Genomic DNA, 27,470 nt, shown 5'->3' with positions numbered 1-27,470 from the left:
TAGCGGAGGACACGTGCGCTGGCCGGGGATCCCCAGCGGTGTCGGCGGGGCGCTGCGCCGCTCCGCACCCTGCAGGTGCCGGTGCTACTGCCGGTGCTACTGCCGGTGCTGCTGCCGGTGCTGCTACCGGTGCTGCTGCCGCTGCTGCTGCCGCTGCTGCTGCCGCTGCCGGTGCTGCCGGTGTCGATGCTGCTGGTGCTGCTGCCGGTGCCGGTGGCGCTGGCGGCCGGGGGGCGCCGCTGTGCTGCATTGCGGGGCGGGCGGCCCGTCCCCGTCCCCGTCCCTGCGCCCATCCCCGTCCCCGCCCGCCCGGCTCGGCCCTCCCGGGGGGAGCGGGGCTATCGGGGCCGGGCAGCGCCGCCGGCTCCGGGTAGGAATGTCCCTGCGCGCCCAGATAATGTTATTTATATCGCGGTGCAGGGCGGCTCCGCTCCCCCCGCCCCGCTCCCGCACCGGCCCCGCCGCCGCCGCCGCCGCTCGCCCGCCCGCCGCCCCGCGCAGGTGAGACCCCGCGGCACCGGGATGCGCCGCTCCGGGGGACACGGGAGGGGCGGGGGACAGCGGGACGCGCCGCTCCCCGGGGACACGCGGCGGGGGGCACCGGCAGGCGCTGCCCACCCGGAGGGTACCGGGTGGGGATGCGGCACCGAACGCGGGGCTCGGTACCGGTGGGGCGACGGTGGGCACGGAGGAAAGTTTGGTGGGGGGGGCTGAAGAGCCTTCTGGGGGGCCTGAACCTCCTTTTCGCCCCGCGGTGGGGCGTCTGCTGTCACCCCGTGTCCCTCGGGGCTGCTCTCGGGAAGGACGGGGCGGGCAAGTGGCGGTGACTTTCTAGGGACACCCTGGGGACAGCCCGGGGACAGTGTGGGGACACCCCTGAGGACACTTTTCCTGGGGTGCCAACCCCTGGAGGGTTCCCGACACCAGTCCTGGGTGCTCCTAGCATGGTCGGGACATGGTGGGCAAGGCAAGTCCAGAGGATCTTGGTGGGACACGTCACCCAACCCACTTCATCCCCCAGTTTTTAGCAACTGGGCAACATGGAGTTACTGGGAAGAGTTTTCCGGGTGCCGTGCCCTTGGCCTTCCTCGTCCCAGTGTCAGGAGGATGCTCACGGGTGGGCATTGGGCTGGGGGAATTCTTACCCTCACCCCAATAACTTAGGCATCCCCCAGGCCTGATTTCCCAGCTTTTCCCTTTCTAAATCTCCAGGGGATTGGGGTGCCCTGGAAGACGGTGGCAAGCAGAGGAGACTCAGAAAACCCTGCTGGGTGCCAGCACAGCCCCCCGTGGAGTGTTTTATCACTATCGGGTGGTTTTGGGGCACTGGCTGGTGATCTTGGGGTGCAGGGGGGCAGCTCCTAAGAAGGGAGCGGGGCTTGGCTGGCGCTGTGTGCAGGGGAGGCCTATTTATAGCCAAAAATGTCTGTGGAGTGTCAGCACGTGTGCGTGTCACCGGCTTGGGTGACATGGGACAGTCCTGGCATGGCCGGCATGTGGCCCTGGGGAAGCCCGAATTCTCCTGGGGGGTGGGAGTGTGGCCGGGGAGCCCTGGCCGGAGCGGGGCATCGCAGCCGGAGGAGCCGTGCCGTGCCTTTCCATGCCCAACCGCCCCGTGCTGTGCCACGCGGCCGTGCCGAGAGGGACCATCTGCTCCCGGCCCTGGCCCTGTGCCTCGCAGGCAGGAGGCTGCTGTGGGGCTGGGGGATGCCCCCCGGGCTCCTGCCCCTTCCCAGCGGGAGCATGACTGCTTGTGGACATGGGGGAGATGCCAAATCCAAGTGTTTTGGTGAAGCGGAGCAATGGGGACATGCCAGGCTATGGGGGGCTGTGATGGGGCAGAATTTTGGGGTGTTTTGGGGGATTCTGATGAGTTTCTGTGCACCGGGAATGGGCTTTCCGGCAGCATGCTGTGGCTGTGAGGGATGAGCCAGGGAATGGGTCTGAGGGTGCCATAGGTGCCAGGTGCCAACCGCTGCCCCAGCCACCCTTGGGGCGCAGGGGGACATCCCCTGTGCCTGGTGGGGGGACCGTGGTGGTGGCACGGTGCCAGCCCCTCACCGGGAAGTGCTGATTCACCGTGCTGAGCTGCTGGCCGGGCAAGACAATGCTGCCCGGGCCGCGGCCGCAGGATGCTGGCGGCGAGGCCAGCACACTGGCATTCCCAGCTTTCTGCACGCTGAGCGGGAGGAATGGCAATTCCCGGGTGGCGGGCGCTGGTGGCGGCACGGCTGTGCCAGGGAGGGATGCTCGGAAGGCGCCGGTGAGGCGGAGGGAGATTTAAAGGGTGGGTGAGCACCCGCGCTCAGAATGCTCCCATGGGCCTGCTGTGGCTCCCTTCCGCGTCATCTCCTCCTCCTCCTCCTCCTCCTCCTCTTTCTCCTCCTTGGATGCTCACGGCCATGGCCCTGCCGCCGTGTTGTCAGGGACACAGTCAGGACTGAGGTGTCCTGCAGAGACCCATCACAACTTAGCACACCCGTCTTGCTGCCAGTCCCTGAAGTTTTGGGGGCAAAATCCCCAAATCTGGGCTCCCACATGGCTTTCCTGCCAGGGCCAGCTCGGTGCTCTGGCAGAGGCATGGAGTCACGGCACGAGGGGCTGCAGGCCCAGCTCCAGCACCCCCTGCCTGCTCCTGTGCACATCTGCATGGCCCTGCACCCACTCGTGTGCCTGCTGCGTGTGTCCCGTGCACGCTCTGGGGTGTTCCTGCATGTCCTTGGTCATGTATGCACACTCTGGCACTCTCTGGCATGTTCCTGCATGTCCTTGGTCATATGTGCATGCTCTGGCACACTCTGGCATGTTCCTACTTGTCTTTGCTCGGGCACACACACTCTGGCACACTTCTGTGTGTCCTTGTTCACCTGTGCACGCTCTGGCATGTCCCTGTGTGTCCTTGTTCACACGTGCACACTCTGTCACACTTCTTTGTGTCCTCATTCGCATGTGCACGCTGTGACATGTCCCTGCATGTCCTGGCTCACAGATACACACTCTGCCACATTTCTGCATGGCCGTCCTCACACTTGCACACGCTGGCGTGCTCCCACGTGTCCTTGCTGTGCTGTCCACACTCCTGCACACTCCGCCATGTCCTTGCATGCTCCCCATGCTGCCAGCTCTGAGGCAAGGCCCTGCGTGCACCGCCCCGATTAGGGTGTGGAGTTGGGTGTGGCACAGCCTGGCTGCCCCGATAACCCTGCCAGGGAGGAGCTGGGGGATGCACGGGGGTCCCAGGGAGACCTGGGGGCGCACGGGCTATCACAGCTCACGGGAACACCAGGGATTTGGAGCACATGGGGTTCCCCCTGGCACCCATGACTGAGGGCTCTGTGTAGCTCAGGGCTGCCAGGGGGGCCCTGGACGTGCTTCTGGCTGTGGGGAGCCCCAGCCCATCTCCTCGCACCCCTCGGGGGCCCCAGCAGCCACCGACAGCTGCTCGGAGGCATTTTTAGATACCAGCCACGTCCTATCTGTGTCTCAAATGTCCCCGGGGGTGGGTGGCCCCCCCCTGCCGGCAGCTGTCACCCACTTTCTGCCATCGGTGCCAGCGACGCCCCTGTGTGGCGCAGGGGTTGGGGTGGGGGTGAGCAGCAGCCCCTTCCCTGGGGGCACCCAAGGATTTGGGGGGGACCCCTGGGGACCTGGGCTGGCGTTTTAGCTGGGCCAAGGGACCTGGGTGGGGACACAGCGCCGTAAATAGCCAATGGCACAGCTCAGCATGGCTCGGCATGGGGGTCCTGGAGCGGGCAGCTGCCAGGTGCCCCCCCAACACCTGGGTGGGGTGAGGCTAAATCCCTCTGAGCAGCTTATCCCGCGGCTCTGAGCCGCAAATCCCCACGTGCCACAGGGCCAGTGAGCCGCCGCAGCCGCACCAATGCTCACGGTTCCGCTGTCCCCCAGGGGCCTCTCACCGGTAGCCAACGGCCACCAGGCCGGGGCACACCGGGACCATGACCTCGGCCAACGACTACGAGCAGCTGGAGCTGCAGCAGCAGTACAGCCGCTTCAATGTCCGCTGGGATGCGTCCGACGATGAGCTGGACAACGACAACAGCTCCGCGCGGCTCTTCGAGCGCTCCCGCATCAAAGCCCTGGCAGGTGGGTGGCGGGTCCCCTCGGTCTCCCCCGGGTTGTCCCTGCTGTCGGTGACTCCATGCCCACTGTCCCCGCAGATGAGCGGGAGGCCGTGCAGAAGAAAACCTTTACCAAATGGGTGAACTCGCACCTGGCTCGTGTCACCTGCCGCATCTCAGACCTCTACATGGATCTCCGGGATGGGCGGGTGCTCATCAAGCTGCTGGAAGTGCTGTCAGGAGAGCTTCTGGTAGGTATCTCATTCAGCTGGAGACCCTGGGACCTGTGCCCTGCCATGCCATCTCAGCTGCTCCACCAAAGCGCTGACCTTGGTGTTGGCCAAGGGTTGGGGTGGCAGCATGGGCATGGGGTGTTCCTGGGCAGGGCTTGGGGTGTGGAGGGGAGGGTGCTGAGCACTGCTGTGCCCCAGCCCAAGCCCACCAAGGGCCGGATGCGGATCCACTGCCTGGAGAATGTGGACAAGGCACTGCAGTTCCTGAAGGAGCAGCGGGTGCACCTGGAGAACATGGGCTCCCACGACATTGTGGACGGCAACCACCGCCTTGTCCTTGGCCTCATCTGGACCATCATCCTCCGCTTCCAGGTGAGGAGGGGTGGTTTGGGACATCGCTCAGCTCCACACCTCATTCCCAAGTGGGAGCCATCCTCCATGGAGCTGCTGTCCCAACACCAGGATGTCCTTTTGCCCCCAGATCCAGGACATCATTGTGGAGACACAGGAGGGCCGGGAGACACGCTCTGCCAGGGATGCACTGCTGCTCTGGTGCCAGATGAAGACAGCAGGGTAGGTGGTAGGACCCCCATGCCATTGCATCAGGGTCCGGGAGAATCCAGAGGGTGACAGTGACACCCTGTCCCCATCGCAGGTACCCCCACGTGAACGTCACCAACTTCACCTCAAGCTGGAAGGACGGGTTGGCCTTCAATGCCCTCATCCACAAGCACAGGTAGGCAGCACAGTGGCAGGCATTGGGGTGGTGGTGGCACCAAGGAATGTTCCACAGGTGCGTCACCACTGTCCTGCACCCCCTGTCCCCAGGCCTGAGCTGGTTGACTTCCAAAACCTGACCAAATCCAACGCCCGGCACAACCTGGAGCATGCATTCAGCGTGGCAGAACGGCATCTGGGCATCACCCCGCTCCTCGACCCCGAAGGTGAGGTGGTTGCTGCCAGTCCTCCTGTCTCAGTTTCCTCTGGGACATTCCCAGGATTCATGAAGCTCAGAGAGGTTCCCAATACATGGAAAGAGAGCCTGGGTGGGCACAGGAGGGACCTCACGAGGCTGCGGTAGCTTGTGGGGTGGGTTAAGGTTGGGTCAAGAGTGACGCCTCTCACTCACACTGGGCAGATGTGTTCACGGAGAACCCTGATGAGAAGTCCATCATCACCTACGTGGTGGCCTTCTACCACTACTTCTCCAAGATGAAGGTGCTGGAGGTGGAGGGAAGGCGCCTGGGCAAGGTAGGGAATGGTGTTGAAGTGGTTGCAGGGGTTCTCTTGGTTTGCCAGCACCTCACGCTCACCCTCAGTCCCGCTGCAGGTCATTGAGCACGCCAAGGAGACAGAGAGGATGATCGAGGGCTACGGGGGGCTGGCATCTGACCTGCTCACCTGGATTGAGCAGACCATCGCCTCCCTCAACAGCCGCAGCTTCGCCAACTCGCTGGCTGGGGTGCAGCACCAGCTGCAAGCTTTCAGCACCTACCGCACCGTGGAGAAGCCCCCCAAGTAAGAGCTCCCCGCTCCCCGTGCCTGCCTGGCAGTGTGGGGCACCCAAGGGTACCCAACGCTGAGCTCTCTCTGGGGCAGGTTTCAGGAGAAGGGCAACCTGGAGGTGCTGCTCTTCACCATCCAGTCGCGGATGAGGGCCAACAACCAGCGTGTCTACACCCCACACGAGGGGCGCCTGGTCTCTGACATCAACCGGGTATGGGCTCTGTCTGCTGTGGTAGTTGGGATCTGTCACCCAGGGTCATCAGATCCATCTCCTTCAGGTCTTTGGGCAGGTGGGGATAGGTCCTTGGGCAGGCTGGGATGGGTCCTGGGGCAGGCTGAGTCCATCTCCTGAGGCAGTTCAGGTCCATCCCAGGACACGCTGAATCCATCCTGGGGCAGGACTAATCCATCCCATGGCAGGTTGTGTTTCTCCACCTGGGCTTCACAGTGGAGTTCACCAGCAGAACAAGGCATGGGTGGGTGGGGGGATGTGGGACATGGGTGCCACCTGCCCAGTGCCACCTTTCCCCAGGCCTGGGAGCAGCTGGAGAAAGCGGAGCATGAGCGGGAGCTGGCGCTGCGCAACGAGCTGATCCGTCAGGAGAAGCTGGAGCAGCTGGCACGGCGCTTCGACCGCAAAGCGGCCATGCGGGAGGCCTGGCTGAGCGAGAACCAGCGCCTGGTGGCCCAGGTGAGGATGGGGACACCCCGCCCTGGGGACCCCCACCCTGGGGAGCCCCACCAGAGCCTCACCACGGGCTCTGTGCCGGGGCAGGACAACTTTGGGCAAGATCTGGCGGCGGTGGAGGCGGCCAAGAAGAAGCACGAGGCCATTGAGACAGACACAGCTGCCTACAGGGAGAGGGTGCAGGCCATTGAGGCGGTGGCCAAGGAGCTGGAGCTGGAGGGCTACCACGACATCCAGCGCATCAACGGGCGCAAGGACAACATTCTGCGCCTCTGGAAGCAGCTCCTGGAGCTGCTGGCCGCCCGGCGCCAGCGCCTAGAGATGAACCTCACCCTGCAGCACCTCTTCCAGGAGATGCTCCATTGCATCGACTGGATGGATGAGGTCAAGGTGAGCTGTGGGCACTGGGTGTCACCATGGATGAGATGTCCTTGTCCCACCAGCTGTTGGTGGGAGCCCCCCGAGGAGGGAGATGGGGTGTTGAGGTGCTGGTGTCAAGTTTTGGGTGTCAGTGGGTAAAGGCTGAGAGACTCCTGCAGGTGAAACTGGCATCTCCCGAAGCTGGGAAGCACCTTCTGGAAGCGGAGGAGTTGCTGCAGACCCACCGTCTGCTGGAGGCCGACATGGCCGTACAGGCAGAGAAGACCCGGGCCATCAGCGCTGCTGCCCTCCGCTTCGCCGAGGCCGAGGGTAGGTGTGCCAGGACACGCCGCCATCCCCGGCGTGGCCAAGGCAAAGCAGGACGCCGTGCTGACAAGCACCCTCACTGCTCCCTGCCCAGGCTACCGTCCCTGCGACCCCAAAGTCATCCAGGACCGCGTGCGCCACTTGGAGATGTGCTGGCGGGAGCTGCGGTTGCTGGCGGCACGGAGGAGAGACTTGCTGGAGCAATCCCGCTCCCTCTGGACCTGCCTGTGGGAGCTGGACGAGGCGGAGAGCTGGATCAAGGAGCAGGAGCAGCTCTACTCCTCCCTGGACTTCGGGAAGGACCTGCCGGGCGTGCTGCTGCTCCAGCGCCGGCACGCCGCCTTCGAGGCAGAGCTGCGGAGCCGGGGCGGGCGGCTGGAGCAGGCGCTGGCGGTGGGCGAGGGGCTGGCGGCCACGGGCCGGGCGGCCGAGCGGCTGCGGGAGCGGGGGGCGGCCGTGCGGGCGCTGTGGGCGCAGCTGGAGGAGCTGGCGGCGTTCCGACGGCGCGGCTTGCGGGAAGCCGAGGGCTTCTTCCAGTTCCAGGCGGAGGTGGAGGAGCTGGCGGAGGGGCTGCAGGATGCCCGCCGGCGGGCGGCCGCCGAGGAGCTGGGCCAGGATGAATCCCGCACCCTCGTCCTGCTGCGGCAGCACCAGGAGCTGCTGGACGAGCTGTCGGCCGCCCGGGAGCAGCTGGACAGGCTGGCGCAGCAGGCCGAGGGCTTCCCGGCGGAGCTGCGCGCCGGCCCCGAGGCGCAGAGCCGGCTGGCGGCCCTGCGGGAGCTGCACGCTGAGGCGGCCGCGCTGGCCGAGCGCCGCGGCCGCCAGCTGCAGGACGCCCTGGACCTCTACACCGTTTTCGGGGAGAGCGATGCCTGCCACCTCTGGATGAGCTCCAAGGAGACCTGGCTGGGGCAGCTGGAGGTACCGCAGGCGCTGGAGGACCTGGACGTGACGCAGCGCAGGTAGGAAGGAGCCCCAGCCGTGGCGATGGCTGCCGTGCCCTGCCCCGAGTTGCCGCCCGTTCTAAGCCTGGACGTTCCCGCAGGTTGGACGGGCTGGAGCAAGACATGGCCACTGTGGCTTCCCAGATCGCCGCGGTCAACCAGGCAGCCGACGGGCTCCTGGCCAGCGGGCACCCCCGCAGCCCTCAGGTCCGGCAGTGCCGGGAGCAGCTCAACGAGAGGTGCGGTGGTGGGCTACACCGGGGCGGGCGGGTGACACGGTGACCGTGCCTTCCCCGCCATCCCCCGCCTCTGTCCCGCAGGTGGGGCCGGTTCCGGGAGCTGGTGTCGGAGCGCCGGCGGGCGGTGGGCTCGGCACTGCGCCTCCTCAACTACAACCTGGAGTCCGAGGAGACCCAGAAATGGCTGCGGAGCAAAGCCCGGGCGGTGGAGGCCACGGCTGAGCTGGGCCACGACCTGGCTGGCGTCCTGGCCACCCAGCGCAAGCTCTACGGCATCGAGCGGGAGCTGGCGGTGGCTCAGGACCGCCTGGCCGCCCTGCGCTCCCAAGCCGAGCGCCTGGCCGAGGAGCGCCCTGAGGTGGCCCCTGAGGTGGCCCAGAAGCTGGCAACGGCCACGTCCGCCTGGGACGAACTGCAGGCGGCCCTGGCAGAGCGGGCAGCGTCCCTGGGGGAAGCCGGGCAGCTCCGGAGCTTCCTGCAGGACCTGGATGACTTCCAGGCGTGGCTCTTCGGCGCTCAGAAAGCCGTGGCGGCCGTCGATGAGGTGCCGGCGTCGCTGGGGGAGGCAGAGGAGATGCTGCAGCGGCACGAAGCTGCCCGGCGCGACGCCGAGGAGCACGCAGGAGCCTTCGCTGCTTTGGCGGAGTCGGGGGAGCGGGTGCTGGGGGGCCAGACGGACCCCGAATACGAGGGGCTGCGGCAGCGTCTGGGCGGTGTGAAGGATGGCTGGGCTGCCCTGGGCAAGATGGCAGAGGCTCGGAAGCGCTTCCTCACCCAGTGCCGCGACTTCCAGGAGTTCCTTCGTGACACCAAGCAGGCGGAGATCCTCCTCACCAAGCAGGTGGGTGCTCAAGTGATGTCCTTTGTCTGTCGTGGCTCACAGGCACCCCAGAAAGGGGCGACTGCGCGCTGACCCCTCACCATGCCCCTCAGGAGTACACGCTGTCCCACCTGGAGCTGCCCCCCACGCTGGAGGGAGCAGCTGCTGCCCTGCACCGCTTCCAGAACTTCCGTGCTGGTGTGGAGAGCAACGCCGACAAGGTCCCACAGGTGGTGGCTGGTGGCACCAAACTGGTGGCTGAGGAGAACATCTTTGCTGAGAAGATCTCTGAGAAGTGCCAGGCTCTCCAGGAGCGGTGAGTCTGGAGAAGGGCTGGCAGGTGGGTGGGTGGGCAACGTGTAGGCAGTGAGGCTGACCTTGCCCATCCATGGTCCCCTGCCAGGCATGGAGCTGTCATGGACAAGGTGGAGGAGGCTCAGGGTTTGCTGCAGGACAACCACGACTTACAAACCTTCCTGCAGAGCTGCCGGGAGGTAAGAATGCAGCACAGCCGGTGGCACCCTTGGGGGATCCCCACCAGCTGAGCACTGACACGCCTTCCCTGCAGTTTGATGCTTGGGTGGATGAGAAGATGCTGATGGCTCAGGATGTCTCCTATGGAGAAGGCCGTGGTCTCCACAGCAAGTGGAAGAAACACCAGGCGTTCATGGCTGAGCTGGCACCCAACCAGAGCTGGCTGGAAAAGATTGAGGCAGTGAGTGCTGGCACCGTGATTGGAGAGGGGCAACAGAGTTGGGGAAGAGTCTGGAGCATGAGGAATTACTGAGGGAGCTGGGGGTCTCAGCCTGGAAAAAAGGAGGCTCAGGGGAGACCCTCTCGCTCTCTGCAACTCCCTAACAAGAGGGTGCAGTGGGGTGGGGTCAGGCTCTGCTTCCAGGGAACAAGGGACAGGACAAGAGGAAACAGCTGCAAGTTGCACCAGGGGAGGTTTTGGTTGGATATCAGGGAAAATTTCTTCAGGGAAAGGGTTGTGCAGCCCTGGCACAGACTGCCCGTGGCAGTGGTAGAATCCCCTTCCCTGGAGGGATTTTAAAGCTGTGTGGATGTGGCACTTGGGGACGTTGGTTAGTAGCGGCCTTGGTAGTGCTGGGGGAACAGTTGCACTCGATGGCCTAAGAGGTGTCTTCCAACCTAAACAATTCCGTGATTCTGGAAGGCTCCCAACCTGCCGCGTGGGTGGGATGTCCCCGTGCTGCAGTGACCACCCAGCTCTCTGCTGTTGCTGCAGGAGGGGACGGAGCTGGCCGCACGCAAGCCGCAGCACAGCGCGGTGGTGACGCAGCGGCTGGAGGAGCTGCGCCGGCGCTGGGCCATGCTGCGCGACGCTGCCGAGGACAGGGGCCGGCAGCTGTTCGAGGCCGAGCGCTCGGCGCTGTACGCCCGGAGCTACGGGGAGCTGGAGAGCTGGCTGGGGCGGGCGCAGGAGGAGCTGCGCCATGCCGAGAAGGTCAAGGACCTCACTGCCACCAACCTGCTGCTGAAGAGGTTGACGGTGGGTGTTGGCACCTCACTGGCTCCTTTGGGAAGAGGCGGGAGGTCCGAGGGGTGGCGTTTGTTCCCAGATGGGACTGGGGTTCTCCAGCTCAGCTCTGATCCCTGACTCACATGGATTTGCCCCGCCAGAGACTGGAAGAGCAAGTGAGAACGTGGATGAAGGAGCTGGAAGAACTGGGGTGGCAGGGCACCCCTGGTGCCAGGGATGTGCCAGATGCTACTGGGCAGGAGCAGATGCTCCGGCAGCGAGTCCTTGAGCTGCTGGAGCCGCTGGAGAGGAAGAGGAAGGAGCTGGAGACTGCCAAGGCTATGTACCAACTGGGGCGGGATCTGGAGGATGAGACGGTGAGCATCCTCAGTGTGGCAGGGGCTGGGGAGCTGGGAGCACCCATGGGTGCCACAGCAGGCTCAGTGGGTGCTCCTTTCCACAGCTATGGGTGCAGGAGCGGCTTTCCCTGGTGAGGTCAACAGATTATGGCACAGACCTTCCAAGTGTGCAGCGCCTGACCAAGAGGAACGAGGTGAGCCTGAGCTGCCACCATCCTGGGTGGTCCCTTGGGATCCATCCCATGGATGACCCTCACCATGACTTCCCTCCTGCTGGCAGACGCTGCAGAAGGAGCTGGCAGGCCATGCCCCCCGCCTGAGCGAGGTGCTGAGCCGTGGGGAGGCAGCAGGGAGCAGTGAGGAGCCAGGCCCAGAGCTGGCAGCACAGGCACAGGAGCTGCAGGCACTGTGGGAGACGCTGCAGGAGGAGGCAGCCGCCCGGCACCGCCGGCTGCATGAGGCCGAAGAGGCCCAGCAGTACTACCTGGATGCTGATGAGGCTGAGGCCTGGGTCAGTGAGCAGGAGCTCTTCATGGGACCTGAGGAAAAGCCAAAGGTGAGGAGCAGTTCCATAGGGTGCTCCATGTTTGGGGGGTCTGTGCCACACTGGACTGTGCCTTGCTGGGATGTCCAGTGTTGACTCAGGTGGTACCATGCTGTGCTGTTGGACATCATCCATATGTAACAAACCATGGTGTGTTCTGCTCTTACATGTCATTCCCATGCCATTGCACACCATCCATCCCATTCCATGCTCACCATTGCTCCCTGTGGCATCAGACGGAGCCAGCAGGTTCCCGTAGGGTGGGCGCTGGGTCTAGACCCTGGTCCATGTCCCCAGACCATGACAAATGCTGATGGAACCGATGTTTTCCATGCCATAGGACGAGGAGAGCTGCTTGATTATGCTGAAGAGACATGTCCGGCAGCTGCGCTCCATCGAGGACTATGGACAAACTATCAAGGAGCTGGCAGGAAGGGCGCAGCAGCTGCTCTCTGCTGGCCACCCCGAGGGGTAGGTGCCACCACCGCATGTCCCCTGTCCCTCAGGGCAACCCCATGCCCTCAGCACTGCGTGGGTGGGGGGTTTGGCTGGAGCTCTGGCGGTGTCAGCTGCTCCAGCTGGGCAGGGAGGTGGTTGCAGAGGGATGTGGGGAGCACAAAGTGGGTCCTTCATCCCCAAACCCCCCGGATGTCAACACGGGTGGGTCAGAGACATCTTTTCATGGGTGAGAACTGGGTGTCTGTGTGCCGGGGCCGTGCAGGGAGCAGATCATCCGGCTGCAGGGCCAGGTGGACAAGCACTACGCGGGCCTGAAGGAGGCGGCCGAGGAGCGGCACCGGCGCCTGGAGAACATGTCCCACCTCTTCCAGCTGAAGCGGGAGGTGGAAGAGCTGGAGCAGTGGATTGCCGAGCGCGATGTGGTCGCCTCCTCCCAGGAGATGGGGCAGGACCTGGACCACGTCATGGTGAGACTGATGGGGTGGATGTGGCAGTGCCAGTGGGTGGCTTGAGGGGGGCGACTTGACTCTTCTGTTCCCTCCACCCAGCTGCTGCGGGAGAAGTTTCGGGAGTTCGCGCGGGAGACGGGCAGCGTGGGGCAGGAGCGCGTGGACCGGGTGAACCTGACCATCGAGGACCTCATCGACGCGGGGCACAGCGAGGCGGCCACCATAGCCGAGTGGAAGGATGGGCTGAACGAGAGCTGGGCTGACCTCCTGGAGCTGATCGACACCCGTATGCAGCTCCTCGCTGCATCCCACGACCTCCACAAGTACTTCTATGATGGTGGAGAGCTGCTGGCCCTCATTGCCACCCGGCGCCAGGAGCTGCCCCAGGATCTGGGCGAGGATGCTGGCACGGTGGAGGCTTTCCACCGCATGCACAGCGCCTTCGAGAGGGACCTCCAGCTGCTGGAGGCACAGGTGAGGCTCCATCCTGGCGTGGATGCCAACACTCAGCGTTCCCTGTGGTCTCGTGGAAGGTGTCCCTGCCCATGGTGGGAGGTTGGGCTCAATGGTCTTTGAGGTCTCTGGCAACCTGAGCCATTCTGTGATTCCCCATGCAGGTGCAGCAGTTTCGGGAGACAGCAGCGCGCCTGCAGACTGCCTATGCTGGGGAGAAGGCGGCCGGAATCCAGGAGCAGGAGCAGGAGGTGGCCCAAGCATTGCAGGAGCTGCTGGAGGCATGCAGCGGGCGTCGGGCACGGCTGGTGGACACGGCCGACAAGCACCGCTTCTTCAGCATGGCACGGGATCTGCTCTCCTGGATGGAGAGCACCGTCCGGCAGATTGAGACGCAGGAGAAGCCCAGGTATGGATGCACCCGGCAGGCAGCTGGGATGGCACACGACACTGATGGCACCACTGACGCTGGCACCTCTGTGTCCCCAGGGATGTCTCCTCTGTGGAGCTGCTGATGAAGTACCACCAGGGAATTAAGGCTGAGATGGATGCTCGGGACAAGAACTTCACCACCTGCATCGAGCTGGGCAAGAAGCTGCTGCAGCGCAAGCACCAGGACTCACCAGAGGTGAGGGAATCAGGGATGGGGGGTGGTGGTGGTGGTGCCACCAGGGCCACACCCTGACAGCATCCCTTCACAGATCAAGGCGAAGCTGGTGGAGCTGGTGGACAAGAGGAAAGCCATGAAGGAGACGTGGGAGCAGCGCTGGGAGCGGCTGCGGCTGCGTGAGTGCGCCAGGGGTTCTGGGGAGGAGCGCAGAGGTACTGGGGGTGTCAGGGCAGGTGGTCCAGGGGCTGAGCACTGCCCATCCCTCCCACAGTGCTGGAGGTGTGCCAGTTCTCCCGCGACGCCTCGATGGCCGAGTCGTGGCTCATGGCTCAGGAGCCCTACCTGGCCAGCAGTGACTACGGGCAGACGGTGGACGCGGTGGAGAAGCTGCTGAAGCGGCACGAGGCTTTTGAGAAGTCCTCGGCCACCTGGGAGGAGCGCATCGCCGCCCTCAGGAAGCTGACAACGGTGAGGAAGGCTTGGGATGAGGCCTCTGCCTGCCCTGCCTCAGTCTCCCCCCACATCCCTTAACGCTTTCACCCCTTCCCCTGCAGCTGGAGCTCCTGGGTGGGCGGTCCTTGCGTGAGGGGCTGATGCAGGATGGGATGACCCGCTCCGAGGCTCCTGACTACTGCCTGGATCTGGATGGGGAGCTGGAGGCCGGGTAAGGGATGCCACCACCATTCCATGTGACCAGCGATGCTGTTTCCAATTCCCTCTTCTCAAACCATTGAGGATGTTTTTTAGCATTAAGGGGATTTTTAGCAATTTGCCTTTTCCGAGCAATAAGTTGATGCTGCTGAAGAGGAGAGACGAAGATCAAGCCTCACCCTGACAGGACTTTCATCCCCCAGTGGGGACAGAAGAGCAGCAGCCAGGCCCATCCCTGTGGGATCACATCTGGGATGGGGATGCTGACCAGCTGTCTCCCTGTGCAGGTCCGAGGAGGAGGAGGAAGACGAGGAGAAGAGGAAGGATGAGAGCACACAGGACACTTCACTGCCCACCACAGATGGACCAGAGCCGGTCAGTTCTTGAGTTTAGCTTTTACCTTCCCCAACAGCCAGAAAGGTGTCCCTGCATGTCCCTCAGTTCCTGGTACCCCCTGTGACTGTGACCGTGTTGTGTTGACAGATCCCCGTGTTCCCAACCCTCACCTTGTCCTTGCCTTGAGTTGAATAAATGCTGAATTACCCCAAAAAGGCCGGGCGGGCAGAGGGGTGCTGAGGTCCCGTTTGCCTCGACTCCTGGGGTGACATGGGGGGTGGCACTCATGGGTGCATGTGTGTGTCGGGGATTAGTGCAGCGGCCAGAGCTGGAGTGTCTACCCTGGGGCCACCGTGTCACCCCAAGGGACATCGTTGCTGTGTGGGACATCGGCACCCTGCGGGGCATCAGCACCATGCAGGACATCAGCACCCCACGGGGCACTGGCACCCTGTGGGACATCGGCACTGTGCAGGACATTGTCACCCTGTGGGTCATTATCACCCTGTGGAGCATCGGCACTGTGCAGGACATCAGCACCCCACGGGGCACTGGCACCCTGTGGGACATCGGCACTGTGCAGGACATTGTCACCCTGTGGGTCATTATCACCCTGTGGAGCATCGGCACCCCAAGAAACAGGGTCACCATATGGGGCATCGTCACCCCATGGGGCACTGTCACCCTACAGGGCATCATCACCCTGTGGGACATTGCCACTCTGCAAGGCATCAGCACCATGGAGCATTGTAACCTTTCACAGTGTTGTCACCCTGCAAGGCATCATCACCCACGGGGCATTGTCACCCTGTGTGCCAGCCCCGCTGTGCTCACTGCCAGCTCTCTGCTCCTCCCACCTGCTCTGCCTGCTTGGGGACAGGAACCCCTTCTGCCTCTGCTGCCTGCTTGGGGACATGGGCATCTCCTGGCTCCTCAGGGACCAGATCACTTTCCGCTGCTCGGGGACAGTATCCTGGAGTCCCTACACATGAACAAGCTCATTTTTGTCTGATGAGGGATGTGGGGATCTTCTGGCTGCTCAGGGACAGTGTGCCCCTCTGTCTGCTTGGGAACATGGCCACTTACATCAGCCTGGGGACAGGAGCCCTGTTTGCTTACTGCCAGCCTGCCTGGGGCATGGACATCCTCTGGATCCTTGGGGACAGGAACCTCTTCTTCCTCTTCTGCCTCTTCTGCCTGCTTGGGGACATGGGCATCTCCTGGCTCCTTGGGGACAAGATCATTTCTGCCAGCACAGGGACATAGGCATCTACTGGCTACTCAGGGACAGGATCCTCTCTGCCTCCTTGGGGACATGGCCACTTTCAACTGCTTGGGGACAGGAGCTCACTGTCTGCTTACTGCCAGCCTGCTCACAAACATAGGCATCGCTGGAATCTTGGGGACCAGATCACTTTCCCCTGCCTAGGGACAGGATCCTTGTCAACCTACTTGGGGACAAGATCATTTCTGCCAGCTCAGGCACATGGGCATCTCCTTGGGAACAGGGTCCTGCTCTGCATTCTTGGGGACATGGGAATCTTCTGGCTCGTTGGGGACAGGGTCCTCTCTGTCTGCTTGGGAACACAGACACTTTCCCCTGCTTGGGGACAGGAGCCCCCTCTACCTGGGACGTCTCCTGCTTCCCTGGGGACAAGATCACATTTGCCTGCCTGGGGACAAGACCCCTGACTACACACCTGGGGACAAGATCGTTCCTGCCTGCTTGGAGACATGGACATTTCCTGGCTCCCTGGGGACTGGGACCCTGGCTGAGCCTCTCCTGTGGCACCCAGCTGTGCACCCTTCACCAGGCACCATGGGACTGACTGGACCTCCCACCAAGCGTGCTGTCCCCAAGTCCCCTGGGCTGGCAACAACACTGAGGTGGCTCCCAGGACTACTTATCTAGCTTAACCTCATCACCCCAAATCTGGGGAGATATTGGCACTGAGACTGGGGGGTGCCAGGGCTGGACTGTGTCCCAGCCACTCGCTGGGGTCCTCCCAGTAGCCACCAGTTCTCATGTACTGGAGCTGGTGGCTTCACTGGCACTGTGCTGAGGGTCTCAGCTGATTGATGGGGTCTTCCCTGTACCCACCAGTTCCCACATACTGGAGCTGGTGGGGTCACTGTCACCGAGATCTGGGAGTCCTAGGGCTGGACCATGTCCCAGCCACTCACTGGGGTCCTCCCAGTAGCCACCAGTTTCTGCATACTGGAGCTGGTGGGGTCATTGACACTGCACTGAGAGTCCCAGGGCTGGACTGTGTCCCATATGCTCACTGGGGTCTTCCCAACAACTGCCAGTTCCCACATGCTGGATCTGGCAGGGTCACCAGCATTGCATGGAGGGTCCCAGAGCTGAGCTCACTGCAGGATTCCAGACACTCACTGCGGGATCACATGGGGATGGGGATGCTGAGTGGTCATCCCAGCAATCACCAGTTCCTATGTGTTGGAGCTGGTGGGGTTATTGGCACCCAGCCACTCACTGGGGTCCTCCCAGTGACCACCAGTTCCCACATATCAGAAGTGGTGAGGTCTCTGGTACCGAGACCGGGGGGGGTGTCCCACCCCAGGCCACCAGCCTGAGGTCCATGATCCACTGGTGACACAACCCACGTGCCCCAGTGCCACCATGGGAGGGGACAACACCTCACTGCACGTGCATCGGTGGCGATGGGTGGGTGACACCGCGGTGTAACCGCGCCATTGCCTCGCGACAGCCGGCACCGAGGACGGGAGACGAGGAGCCGGTGTCACCAACCCCACGGCCACCGCGGGAGGAGCCGGAGGAGCCGGCCACGCTGCCCGCCCGCGTCAGCAGTGTCCAGCTGGAGGGCTACCTCGGCCGCAAGCACGACCTGGAGGCAGCCACCAAGCGTGCGTCCAACCGGTAGGCACAGCGGCGGCAGCGGCGAGCTGCCCCGGCGGGGCGGTGGCACCGGCGTGTCCCTGGGGTGACACGGTGCTGGTGCAGGTCGTGGAGCACACGGTACTGCGTCCTGCGGGGCGGCCAGCTCGCCTTCTTCAAGGACGCCAAGAGCCGCGCGCTGGGGCTGCCGTGCCAGGGCGAGGAGCCCCTGGGGCTATGGGATGCCCGCTGCGAGGTGCCCACGGGCTACAAGAAGAAGAAACACGTCTTCAAGCTCAGGTGAGGGCGTGGCGCCGCGGGGGGTGGCACGGTGGGCATGCGTGGCACTGGTGTCTGTGCTCTGTCCCCAGGCTCAGCAATGGCAGCGAGTGGCTGTTCCATGGCAAGGATGAGGTGAGGGGTGGCCTGGGGGGACGTGGGGTGGCTGGGGGACATGGTAGAGGTCAGCAGTTCCCAGGGGGATGTGGGGTGGCTAGTGGTGCCCAGGGGACACGGGTGGTCAGAGAGGTCCAGAGGGACACAGGTTGACTGGTTGTTCCCAGGGGAACAGCAGTGGTGTTCAGGAGTAGATGGGCTGGCCGTAGATGTCCAGGGGATGTGGTGGTGGCCAGCAGTGACCCAGGGGACATAGGAGGGTAGTAGCAGGACACAGGGATGGCCAGGGAACGTGGTCAGCAGTGGCTAGCAGTGCCCAGAGGGACAAGGGATGGCCAGGGGTGCCGTGAGAATATGATGGGGAGCTGGTGCGGTGCCCATGGGGACATTGGTGGCTGGAGAAGAGCTGGAGCAACTGGCATCACTCAGGGGGCCGTGGGGGTGGCCGGGACACTGCTGGGGGACCAGGGACATCCCCCTTGACCCCCCCACCCCCCCCATGCCCACAGGAAGAGCTGCAGGCCTGGCTGCAGGGGCTGAGCGCAGCCATCACCGAGTGTCGGGGCAGCCGCGGGAAGGCGCAGAGCCTCCCGCTCCCCATACCCCCAGCCCCGCCCGAAGCCGCTCTGCCCCGCAAGGACAAGGAGAAACGCTTCAGCTTCTTCCCAAAAAAGAAATAGCCCCCCTGGATGGCGGGGTGGGGGGGAACAACACCCCACGTCATGCCAGCGGGGCCACATGTGTGTAAGGACACGCGTGTGCGGTGCCTGTACAGGTGCCACCGGGTCTAGAGGGGCACAAGGGGGTCATGCGTGGGTGGGAGCCCCCCAGCCCCTCCTGCCACGAGCACACATGTCCGTGTGCACAGGTGTATATATATATATTTGTATTTATATATATACATACATTTACACGCTTCAGGCGCACCCCTGCGCGGAGGCGGCCCCAGGCGCCCGCCAGGCGTGTGCCCCCCGTGCCCACACGTGTCCCTGCACGCACACGTCTGTACACGTGTGTCCCCGCATGCAGGTGCACCCCCGGCCCCCCTCCGCACGCACGGCACAGGTGTGCGCCCCACAGGTGTGCATGGACCCCCCAGCACCCGCACGGGGGGCGCATGGGTGCCCCCCAAAGCCATAACCCCCCGCAGCACGTGGGTGCAAAGGGGGGAACCCCTGGCCCCCGCGGGCACCAACCAAAGAGCGTCGGCCCATGGGGGCCCCTCTCCGGCACCCCCCACCCCGTGCCCTCCCCAGCCGGAGTGGGGGGGCCCCCTGCACCCCGCGGCTGGGCCGAGACACCCCAGGGGGGGCGGGCGACCAGAGAGGAACTTTGGGTTCAGTTTGGGGTTTTTTTTCTAATAAAGATATGAAAGCGAGTGGGGGTGCAGTGCTGGGCGCCTGGAGGGCAGGGGGGGCCTCTGGTCCTTGTGGTGGGTGGTTCTTGGGGCGCCCCTGGTCCTGTGGGTGGAAAGAATAGTGGATGTCCCTTGACCAGAGCAGGGTGGGATTCTCCAGGGTGCTCTTTCACCAGGTGGGTTGAGGGAGTCCATGGGGTACCCGTTTCCCTGTGGGCTGGGGGGCCATGGGGTGCCCCTTCTTGCAGGTAGATTGGGGATCTGTGGGGTACCCCTTCTCCTGGACAAGCTGGACAAGTCCATGGAATGCTCCTTCTTCCAGGTGGGCTGGGGGTCCACAGGGTGCCCCTTCTCCTGGGTAGATTGGAGGTCCCCACAGTGCTCCTTCTTCCAAACAGCCTGGGGGGCCATGGAATGCCCCTTCTTCCAGGTAAGTTGGAGGTCCATCCGGTGCCCCTTCTCCAGGGCAGGTTGAGGGTCCACAGGGTACTCCTTTTCCCGAGGGTCCACAGGGTGCTCCTTCCCCTGGTGGTCCACGGGACACCCCTTCTGCCGATCCCTGGCCCTAGCTGGCAGCATCTAGGGTCTGAAACTTCTGCCGGAGGTCCCTGACGAGGCCATGGCGCGGCGGCTCGGGGCTACCGGGGGTCTCCGGGCAGCGCCGACGGTACTCCTCGGACGCCTGGTAGGCTTTGCAGCGCTCCACCACCGCCTTCAGGCAGATCTTCTCCCGCGTGGTGGGCGAGCGGATCTGCACGTAGGCGGGGGGCTCTGGCAGCCGTTCCAGCACCAGCACCCGCTGCCCGGGGCCCAGGGGGGCTTCGGCCGCCACCCACAATGCCCCGTCGCTGCTGTGCCGCGCCGGTGCCGGGCTCGGGGTGTCGGAGCCCCCGTTGGCCTCGGCGCTGCGGCTCCGGCCGCTGCCCCGCTCCTTCCCGGCTGGGCGCCCACCGCGGCCAGGACCCTCGGGTGCCGAGCGGCTGCGGCTCACCGGCGGCGGCCGCGGGGCACCGAACCGGGCACGGAGCTCCTGCACGTCCGGCCAGGCGAACGGCTCGGTGCCCATGGGGCTCGAGGGGCTGCGGGGGGCACGCGGGGATGGGGATGCCGCCAGCCCCCCGTCCTGTGGCACAGCCAGCGAAGGGGTGCTGGGGTGGGGGTCCCCGTCCTCCTGCTGCGGCAGCGGGGGGCGGCGGCTGCCGGCGCGGCGGCTCTTGATGCGGAGGCTGTACTGCCGCGCCAGCTGGTACACCTTGCTGCCCAGGGGAGGGGGCATCAGCAGCAGCTGCGGGGGAGGCCCCGGGGGTGTCACAGCGGTGCCCACATCATCCTCCTCCAGGATGAGCAGCGGCTCAGGGGGCTGTGCCCCGTTCTCCTGGCACGGCTCGGGTGTCTTGGGCTGGGCGGGCGGCTCGGGGTTCTCCGGGGGCCGCGGGAGCCCGTTGAGACGGCACACGGAGCTCCGCACCAGCCCTTTGGGGATGAAGGAGAGGCTCTCGCGGCGGCGCACCCCAAAACCAGCGTCACGGTTCTCGGCGTGGCCGTAGTAGCTCTTGATCTTGTCGAGGAGCAGGCGGTCCCGGTTGGAGAGCAGCGATTCCCGGCGGGCTCTGACAAAGGGCTCGGGTGAGGGGATGGCGCTGGGGGACACCCCGGGCTCCCCGGATTCGAGCGGGGGGCCCCCGTCCAGGCTGAGGGTGCTGCCGCCGTGGCTGGGGGTGCGTCCCAGGGGCCCCTCCAGCGCCAGGCTGCTCCTTCGGGACAAGCTGCTGCCGCCACCAAACCGCTCGGCGATGACGCTGGCCTGGTCCAGCACAGAAAGTGGCAGGATGCTGGCAGCTCCTTCCTCCTCTTCCTCCTCCTCTTCCTCCTCGCTGCTCATCACCTGCAAATCCTCTCCAGCGTGCTCTGGTTCCCTGACCCCACCGGGCAGCGCCATGGTCCCCACCAGGGACGGGGATTTGGGAGCTCCCAGGAGCTCGGGGTGCTCCCCAGCGCTGCTGTTGGGTCCTTGGGCACCCCCGGGTGAGGGCCGGGGGGCTGCACTGACCTTCTCGCAGCTCCCTGGGCCCCAGCTGCTCGGCCGCTTGGGTCCCTCCAGCACCCATGGGTGCCCCCCGGCCTGGGCAAGAGCAAATGTGGGATGTCATGAGTTGGGGGGCACCCGGGTGCTCCAAGCAGGATAAATCCCAGCCAAACCATGGTTGGGGAGCCTGCAGGGGCCCTGGGAGCAACATGGGGTGCCCTGGAGTGGTGTGGGATGTCCTGGTAGTGATGCCAGGTGCCCTAGATGTGATATGGGAATGCCCCAGAAGTGATTTGGGGTGCTCTGGATGTCCTCCCTGGGGTTTGAAGGGCTGGGGTGGGTACCTGCTCCTCCTGGGGCTCCACCAGCAGATCCCCAGCCCCTGGCAGCTCCTCCTGGCACTCCTTGCCCAAAGCCTCTTCTTCCTCCTCCTCTTCCTCCTGCTCCTCTTCCTCCTCTGCCATGCCCTCAGCTGCGGCCCAGGCTCTGGGGTGCTGGGGGGGCTCCCCCACCTCCAGGAGCGCCCCTTCCTTGCCAGTGTTCTGCGCGGGGACGAGTGCCAGGCTCAGCGCCCCGTGACAGAGCTGGGGGCACCGGGCACCCCAACCCACCTACAGCTGGCCTTACCTTCAGCCCTGCCAGCCAGGAGAGAGAAAAGCAGAGATTAGTGGGGGCAGCACCCCAGAATTCCCCCCACAGCCGCCCCAAGTCACCCCTCCACCAGTCGCGCTGCTGCCACGGCTGTGCCAGCTCACCTTGCTCACCCAGGTGCCACAGGTTGTGCCTGGTGGGCTCTGTGGGGAGGGGAGGTGACGGTGGCATCACCCCTGTGTCCCCCAGCTTGTCAGCCCCCCGAGTCCCCTGATGCCAGCTGCTGTCCACACGCGACTGCCTGTGCCCCCCGTGTCCCTGCAGCCGCTCCAGCAGTGTCTCCGTGTGCTCCTGGTGCTGGAAGGGCTCTGTGAGGACAGGGACAGGGCCACCATCAGCACCCTGCACCACCCTCCCTGCTGGCACTGGTGTCACTCAGCCAGCTTGGCCATGGGGAAGGGGTGATGGTGGGGTGGCACGGTGGGAACACACGGGACAGCAGGGACACCGGTGACATGCTGCTCTCACCAGACTGCCGGCGTCCCTGGAGTGGGTCAGTGACAGCGTCACCCAGGGGCTGGCAGGACCAGCTCTTCTTCAGGCGCTCGGGGCTGCAGCGGGGCAGGCGCGGGGGGTCTGTGGGGACAAGGGGTGACACCGGGAAAATGGAGGGGACAGAGGAAGGCAGGGAGGGGATGGCAGGGCATCAGTAGCACTTACAGAATAGGTCCATCTCCAGGATGGCTTCCTTAGCCTGGGTGGAGGGAGGATGGAGAGAAATGCGGAAAAGGCAGGGTGCAGCTGCCCCCCTTGCTGTGCCAGGGGGGTCTCTGTTGTCACTGAGGTGCCCACCCCACCACCCTCACCTTCTGGGGGATGGTAGCATGGTGGTTCTCCAAGATGAGCCTCTTGATGTGGTGTGTCCACACACGCTTCTCCTCCACGCTCTTGGCCTGGGGGGCACAGGGAGGGTGGTGGGGTCGGGCAGGGACTCCCGGGGGTCCCCAGGGTGCCCCCCCACTCCATGCCCCCCTACCTGCAGGCTGTGCTGCTGCTTGCCATGCTTGTAGTGTGCCAGGCTGAAGCACAGCGAGTCCCGCGTGCTCTCGATCAGCATCAGCGAGGAGCACTGCCCGGAGAGGCATCAGCATCCCTGGAATTTCCCACCCCGGAACCCACCAGGGTCCCTGGCACCCACTGGGGTCCCACATTCCCAGCACTCCTCAGTTCCCCCAACCTCAGCATCCACTGGGGTCCCTGGCACCCACCCTGCTCCTCCATCCCTGGCATCCACTGGGGTCCCTGTCACCCAGTGGGCTCCCCCATCCCTGTCACCCTCCCAGTCTCCCGTCCTTATCCCGCACCGGAATGTGGCTCTTGTAGATGTAGTGGTCACCACGGCGCTTGGTGATGAGCAGGGCCTTGTCGAAGAGGAAGAGGGCACGGTCATGGCGCACCCGCTGTGCCCGGAACGTGCCCTCCAGCACCAGCTCCCCGTAGCTCGTCAGGTCTGGCCCCTTCCAGCCCAGCAGCAGTGACTGGATCTCCTGCACAGACCCGGGGACAGGAGCGTCAGCACCCTTGCCACGGTGCCTATCTCGTGTCACCTGGTGCCATCCAGCACCCCCATGTGCCCCCCTGGCACCCACCTGCTGACGGATGGCGTGCTCGTGCTTGCGCTTCATGTCATTGATGTACCAGGCCACACAGGTCATGGTGTCAATGGCCTCCAGCACCAGCTCGTAGTCGTCCCCTGCCTTGTGCTCAAAGTGCCTGGCAATCTCCTGGGCACAGCGTGTGGCATCAGGGCACGGGAATGTGCTGTGCCAGGTGCCTGGACTGCTACAGGCACCCAAGCCATGTCCCTGTGCCATCTCAGGCACCCAGGCTGTGCCAGATGCCTGTGGCCTCTCCCTCTGTCACACCAGGCTGTGCCAGGTGCCCACGCCACAGCAGGTACCTGCACTGTGCTGTGCCAGGCACTGGGAGCTCACCTGGAGCAGCAGGTGGTACTTGAGGATCCTCTGGACGGGCTTGAGCAGGTAGGCCCCGAGGGGCAGCGCGTGGCGCAGTCGCTCCTGGCATTCCCGCAGGAACCGCGCCTGGACCTTGCTCCTCATGCACTCAGTCAGTGCAGCCACGGAGCTGCGGGTGGGAAGGGGGCTCAGACCCCTGCCCACCCGTGTGCCCCCTGCCCACCTCCCTGACCTGTGCCTGCCACCCACCTGGGGTAGTTGTTGCAGTACTGGGTGTAGATGGCAAATTCCTGGCTCTGCAGGCAAGGGGAAAACAGTGAGAGCTTGGTATGACCACGTGTCCCCCCTGGTGTCACCCCAGTGCCCTCCCCTCTGCCCACCCTTACCCGGGTGACGAAGCACACGGCCACAGCCACAGGGTCATTGGCGCAGCTCTCCAGATTTTGCAGGAGGGTGCTGGGGGCACAGAGGGGACAGGGTGACCACAGCTTCCCCCCACCACCCACAGAACAGGGTGGCACCCCAGTCCTCCCCGCAGTGGCACCAGCTCCCCCACCTGCTGAGCTCGTAGATGTCCTCGATGTTCCCAAAGAGTGCGCTGACCTGCTCCGGCCGCAGCACCGGCTCCTCTGCGTCAATGATCTTGCCCAGGTAACCCTGCCAGGCACCCACAGTGGCACCATTGCACCCCCAGACCCCAAACCCCGCCCAAGGGGCGTCCCCCCGGGTGCCCCCCGCTGCCCACCTCCACGATGCTGCGCAGGTCGCGGGCATAGGTGCGCTCCGACTCCACGATCTCCTGCACCACACGGTCCAGGTAGCTGGGCTTGGCCCCGGGACTCCCAAAAGCTGCCAAGGGGTGCCCACCGCGGGCACCTGGCCACCCCCCCGGGGACGCGTTGTTGTTGGCATTGTGGAGGCCCTCTGCCCACGGCTCGGTCCTGGCGCCGGGCGGATCCTCCATGGCACAGCCGGGCTCCGGGCTCAGGGCAGGGTGCTGCAGGCACGCGGGCACCGGCATCCCGGCATCCCCTGGCACCGTTGGGGCACAAGGTGGCTCTGGGGGGAGAATGGCAGGTTAGGTGGTGCGGAGACCCCCCAAATATGGTGGCATGTGGCATCAAGGGGGTCACCCTGATGAAGAGCCCTGACGGCCAAACCCTTTATGCCAAGGGGTGCCAGCATCCCCCACCCCCAAAAATGCCTGGAAACAGCACAACGTGGTCTCAGCACAGCCCACCAATGCCAAGATTTGGAAGTTCAGCCCCCATGCCCATCCCAGACCTGCGGACCGTGCTGGGACCAGGCGGGACGAGCGCCTCCACCCCCACCCACGGGGACCATGCGTCACGGCCGCGCCCGCAGGACACCTTCCAGGTGAGCTCAGCACCGGCTCGCCCTTCCGGACCACCGGTGCCACCGGGATCCTCCCGCGCCACCGAAACCGCTCGGTGCCACAAACACAGTTGGGACGCCCAGAAACAGTGGCCAGTGGTGAAGCATGTGGGAGTGTCGAGGCCACTGAGCCCGGTCACCGCGGGGCCACCCACCGCTGTGAGCGGCCCTGGGGACAGTGACCTTGAGCTGGGCCACGTGCTGCGCTGGCGGCGTGGCTGCCCGAGCCCCCCGGCACCCCCGGTGCCGGCACCCAACCGGTCAGGCCGGTTCCCGTCGGCGCCTCCCCACACCCACCGGGCCTCGTGGCCGCCATCCAGCCGCCGCCCTCCCCGGGGCTTCCCCGAGCACGCCAGGAGCCCCCCAAAAAGCCACCGCGGTGCCCCCCAAGTGAGGTCCTGCCCCATGTCCCCAGTGATGCCACAGCTCGGGACCCCGGGTGCTGGCACCTCGGACTCTGCCAGGGGACACCTCCTGGGCACCCCGGATCTGGGTGATTTGGGGAGCAGCCCCCCCCCCCAGCTCCCAAATTTCTCACCCCTACAGGCATGGCACAACCGGTCCCAGGGTCACCCCGACCCCGGGGGGGTCCCCAGCCCCACGGGCAGCCGGTGACACCAGAGACAGCAGACCCCGAGCATCCTTCCCGGCAGTGCCCGACCCCGATCCCACCCTGCCGGGGGGGAGGCAAAAGGACCCCCCCAGGTGGCACTGGGGGACCAGACAGAGGCTCCCCTACCTAGCACCTGGCCGGGGATTTGTGGCTACCGCAGCTCGTCCCCGAAGGCCACCCCCAGGCCATCCTAATCCGCTCAGAGCACCGGGATTACGGCGCCGCTCCCACGTCACCGAGACCGCGGCCACTCGCCTCGGCCCCTCGGCCACCGTCATCCCGCCCCTCTGATCGGGGGGGTTTGATCCTCTTACCCCCCCAGTGTCACCTCGGTGGGCACGCGGCCGCCCAGAGCCCCCCGGCTCCCGCCTGCTCCGAGCGGGATTAGTTCTGACCTTCACTCCCCCGACCCTCCCCGACCCCGCCAGGACGGGCAATCCCCCTGGAGTGCCGAAAAGGGGGCTCCGGGGGGTCCCCAAAACTCCCCGGTGGGGGAAACTGAGGCAGGGGCCGGGTTTGTTGTGCCGAGCCGCCGGTGCCGGCGGGAGGGAGGTGGGATTTTCTCCCCACCGTGGGATCGCCAGCCCCGTTGCACATTCCAGCGCGGGAGTTGGGGCGCGAGGCACAGCCCACGGCGTTTTCCCAGGATCCCGGCACGGCAAGGCACGGCACGCCGGGAGAGGGGCCGCGGCGCGCCAGCCCGCCGGAGCCATATAAGGGCAGGCGGTTCACCATTTCCAGGCATTTTCCAGAATCCCAGCGGCCTTGGGAGCGAGCAGGTCGCCGCCGGCTCCAGCGCAGCTGCCGCGGCCGTCGCTCCCGGCCCCGGCTGGCACCGCCGCTGCCCGGCGGGCACAGGCTGGGCGCCGGCGCTCCCGCCCGCGGGGACTAGGGCGGCTCGGGACCACGGGGGTCCCCGTGTCACGGCATTCCCGGGACACGGCGACACCGACCCGCGGGGCTTACAAAGCCTCTTAGAGCCCGGCGCCCGTGGCGTCGCACCGCCTAATCCCGAAGGAGGGGCGCAGGACACCCCCACCCCATACTGGGACCCCCGTCCAGGGCCACCCCACGTGCCACAGCCTGTCCTACACCCCCCGCTCGGCCTGGGAACCACTTCCCATTTCCCTGGGTGCCTGACCCGGGGGTCTCCCAGCACCCCCAGGTCTTTCTGTCCCCTGCACCTCGGGGACCCCAGGATCCACAGCTCCCACTTTTTGGGGACCCCCAGCTCCTGCCCCACTGGAGCCCACAGCTCCAGGTACCCCTGGGCCCACGAATCCTGCCTCAGCAGGACCCGTGGATCCTGCTCCACCGGGATGCAACGGCTCCTGCCCCACCGGGACCCATGGATCCTGCCGTGCGAGAATGCAACGGCTCCCGCCCCATCGGGTCCCAGGGATCCCACTCCACTGGGATGCCACGACTCCCGCTCCACCGGGATGCAACGGCTCCTGCCGCACCGGGCCCCCCGGATCCCGCCCCACCGGGAGACCCCCGCTGCCGGGGACCCTCGGGACTATCCCCCCCCACCCCGCCCGAGTGGGACCCCCGGTTTCTTCCCCCCCGCGGACCCCACGGCCGTGCCCCGTTCCCGCCCGGGCCGGACTCACCGCACTCCGCTACCGCCGCCGCCCCGACCCGTCCCGTTCCGCCCCGTCCCGGCCGTGCCCGCAGGAAGCGGCGGGAGCGCCCTGGGGCGGGGACAGCGGCCGCCCC

At 65.4% G+C, this 27,470-nt stretch overlaps 2 protein-coding genes across 2 annotated transcripts; one reads left to right on the top strand and one right to left on the bottom strand.

Annotated features, from left to right (window-relative positions):
* The first annotated feature begins 361 nt into the window (after positions 1 to 361).
* On the top strand, positions 362 to 19,171 carry SPTB (spectrin beta, erythrocytic). The gene is made up of 36 exons (XM_085063426.1): positions 362 to 501; positions 3,907 to 4,104; positions 4,179 to 4,330; positions 4,511 to 4,684; positions 4,794 to 4,885; positions 4,968 to 5,048; positions 5,141 to 5,256; positions 5,451 to 5,563; positions 5,643 to 5,830; positions 5,912 to 6,029; positions 6,351 to 6,509; positions 6,594 to 6,896; positions 7,046 to 7,196; positions 7,288 to 8,155; positions 8,239 to 8,376; positions 8,458 to 9,217; positions 9,310 to 9,512; positions 9,600 to 9,690; positions 9,765 to 9,911; positions 10,446 to 10,709; positions 10,841 to 11,056; positions 11,143 to 11,232; positions 11,319 to 11,594; positions 11,923 to 12,053; positions 12,304 to 12,508; positions 12,590 to 12,964; positions 13,108 to 13,352; positions 13,433 to 13,571; positions 13,645 to 13,729; positions 13,825 to 14,021; positions 14,108 to 14,217; positions 14,492 to 14,579; positions 17,270 to 17,439; positions 17,524 to 17,697; positions 17,769 to 17,811; positions 18,303 to 19,171. Exons 2-36 carry the CDS (start codon positions 3,957 to 3,959, stop codon positions 18,471 to 18,473), a joined length of 6,981 nt encoding a protein of 2,326 aa, XP_084919552.1. The 5' UTR covers positions 362 to 501; positions 3,907 to 3,956; the 3' UTR covers positions 18,474 to 19,171.
* PLEKHG3 (pleckstrin homology and RhoGEF domain containing G3) lies at positions 19,131 to 27,463 on the bottom strand. The gene is given in 16 exon segments (XM_085063429.1): positions 19,131 to 21,272; positions 21,521 to 21,788; positions 21,790 to 21,811; positions 21,932 to 22,135; positions 22,296 to 22,403; positions 22,488 to 22,521; positions 22,634 to 22,720; positions 22,804 to 22,896; positions 23,132 to 23,314; positions 23,417 to 23,551; positions 23,762 to 23,912; positions 23,993 to 24,039; positions 24,130 to 24,199; positions 24,300 to 24,400; positions 24,489 to 24,802; positions 27,365 to 27,463. Coding segments are annotated over 15 exon segments (3,336 nt in total). The 5' UTR covers positions 24,765 to 24,802; positions 27,365 to 27,463; the 3' UTR covers positions 19,131 to 19,715.
* Between the last annotated feature and the right edge of the window lie 7 nt (positions 27,464 to 27,470).

The sequence above is a fragment of the Lichenostomus cassidix genome, chromosome 5, assembly GCF_008360975.1.
Source record: "Lichenostomus cassidix isolate B80296 chromosome 5, HeHo_3.0, whole genome shotgun sequence".
In the NCBI taxonomy this organism is placed as follows: Eukaryota; Metazoa; Chordata; class Aves; order Passeriformes; family Meliphagidae; genus Lichenostomus; species Lichenostomus cassidix.
Note: the sequence above shows the minus strand (reverse complement) of the source record. Positions and strands in the feature narration are given on the sequence as shown.

Excerpts from the sequence above, each read along its gene's own strand:
- SPTB (XM_085063426.1), top strand. The coding sequence starts at position 3,957 with ATGACCTCGGCCAACGACTACGAGCAGCTGGAGCTGCAGCAGCAGTAC. Across the intron at positions 13,730-13,824 it reads CTGGGAGCGGCTGCGGCTGC|TGCTGGAGGTGTGCCAGTTC; the intron begins GTGAGTGCGCCA and ends TCCCTCCCACAG. Across the intron at positions 14,218-14,491 it reads GATGGGGAGCTGGAGGCCGG|GTCCGAGGAGGAGGAGGAAG; the intron begins GTAAGGGATGCC and ends CTCCCTGTGCAG.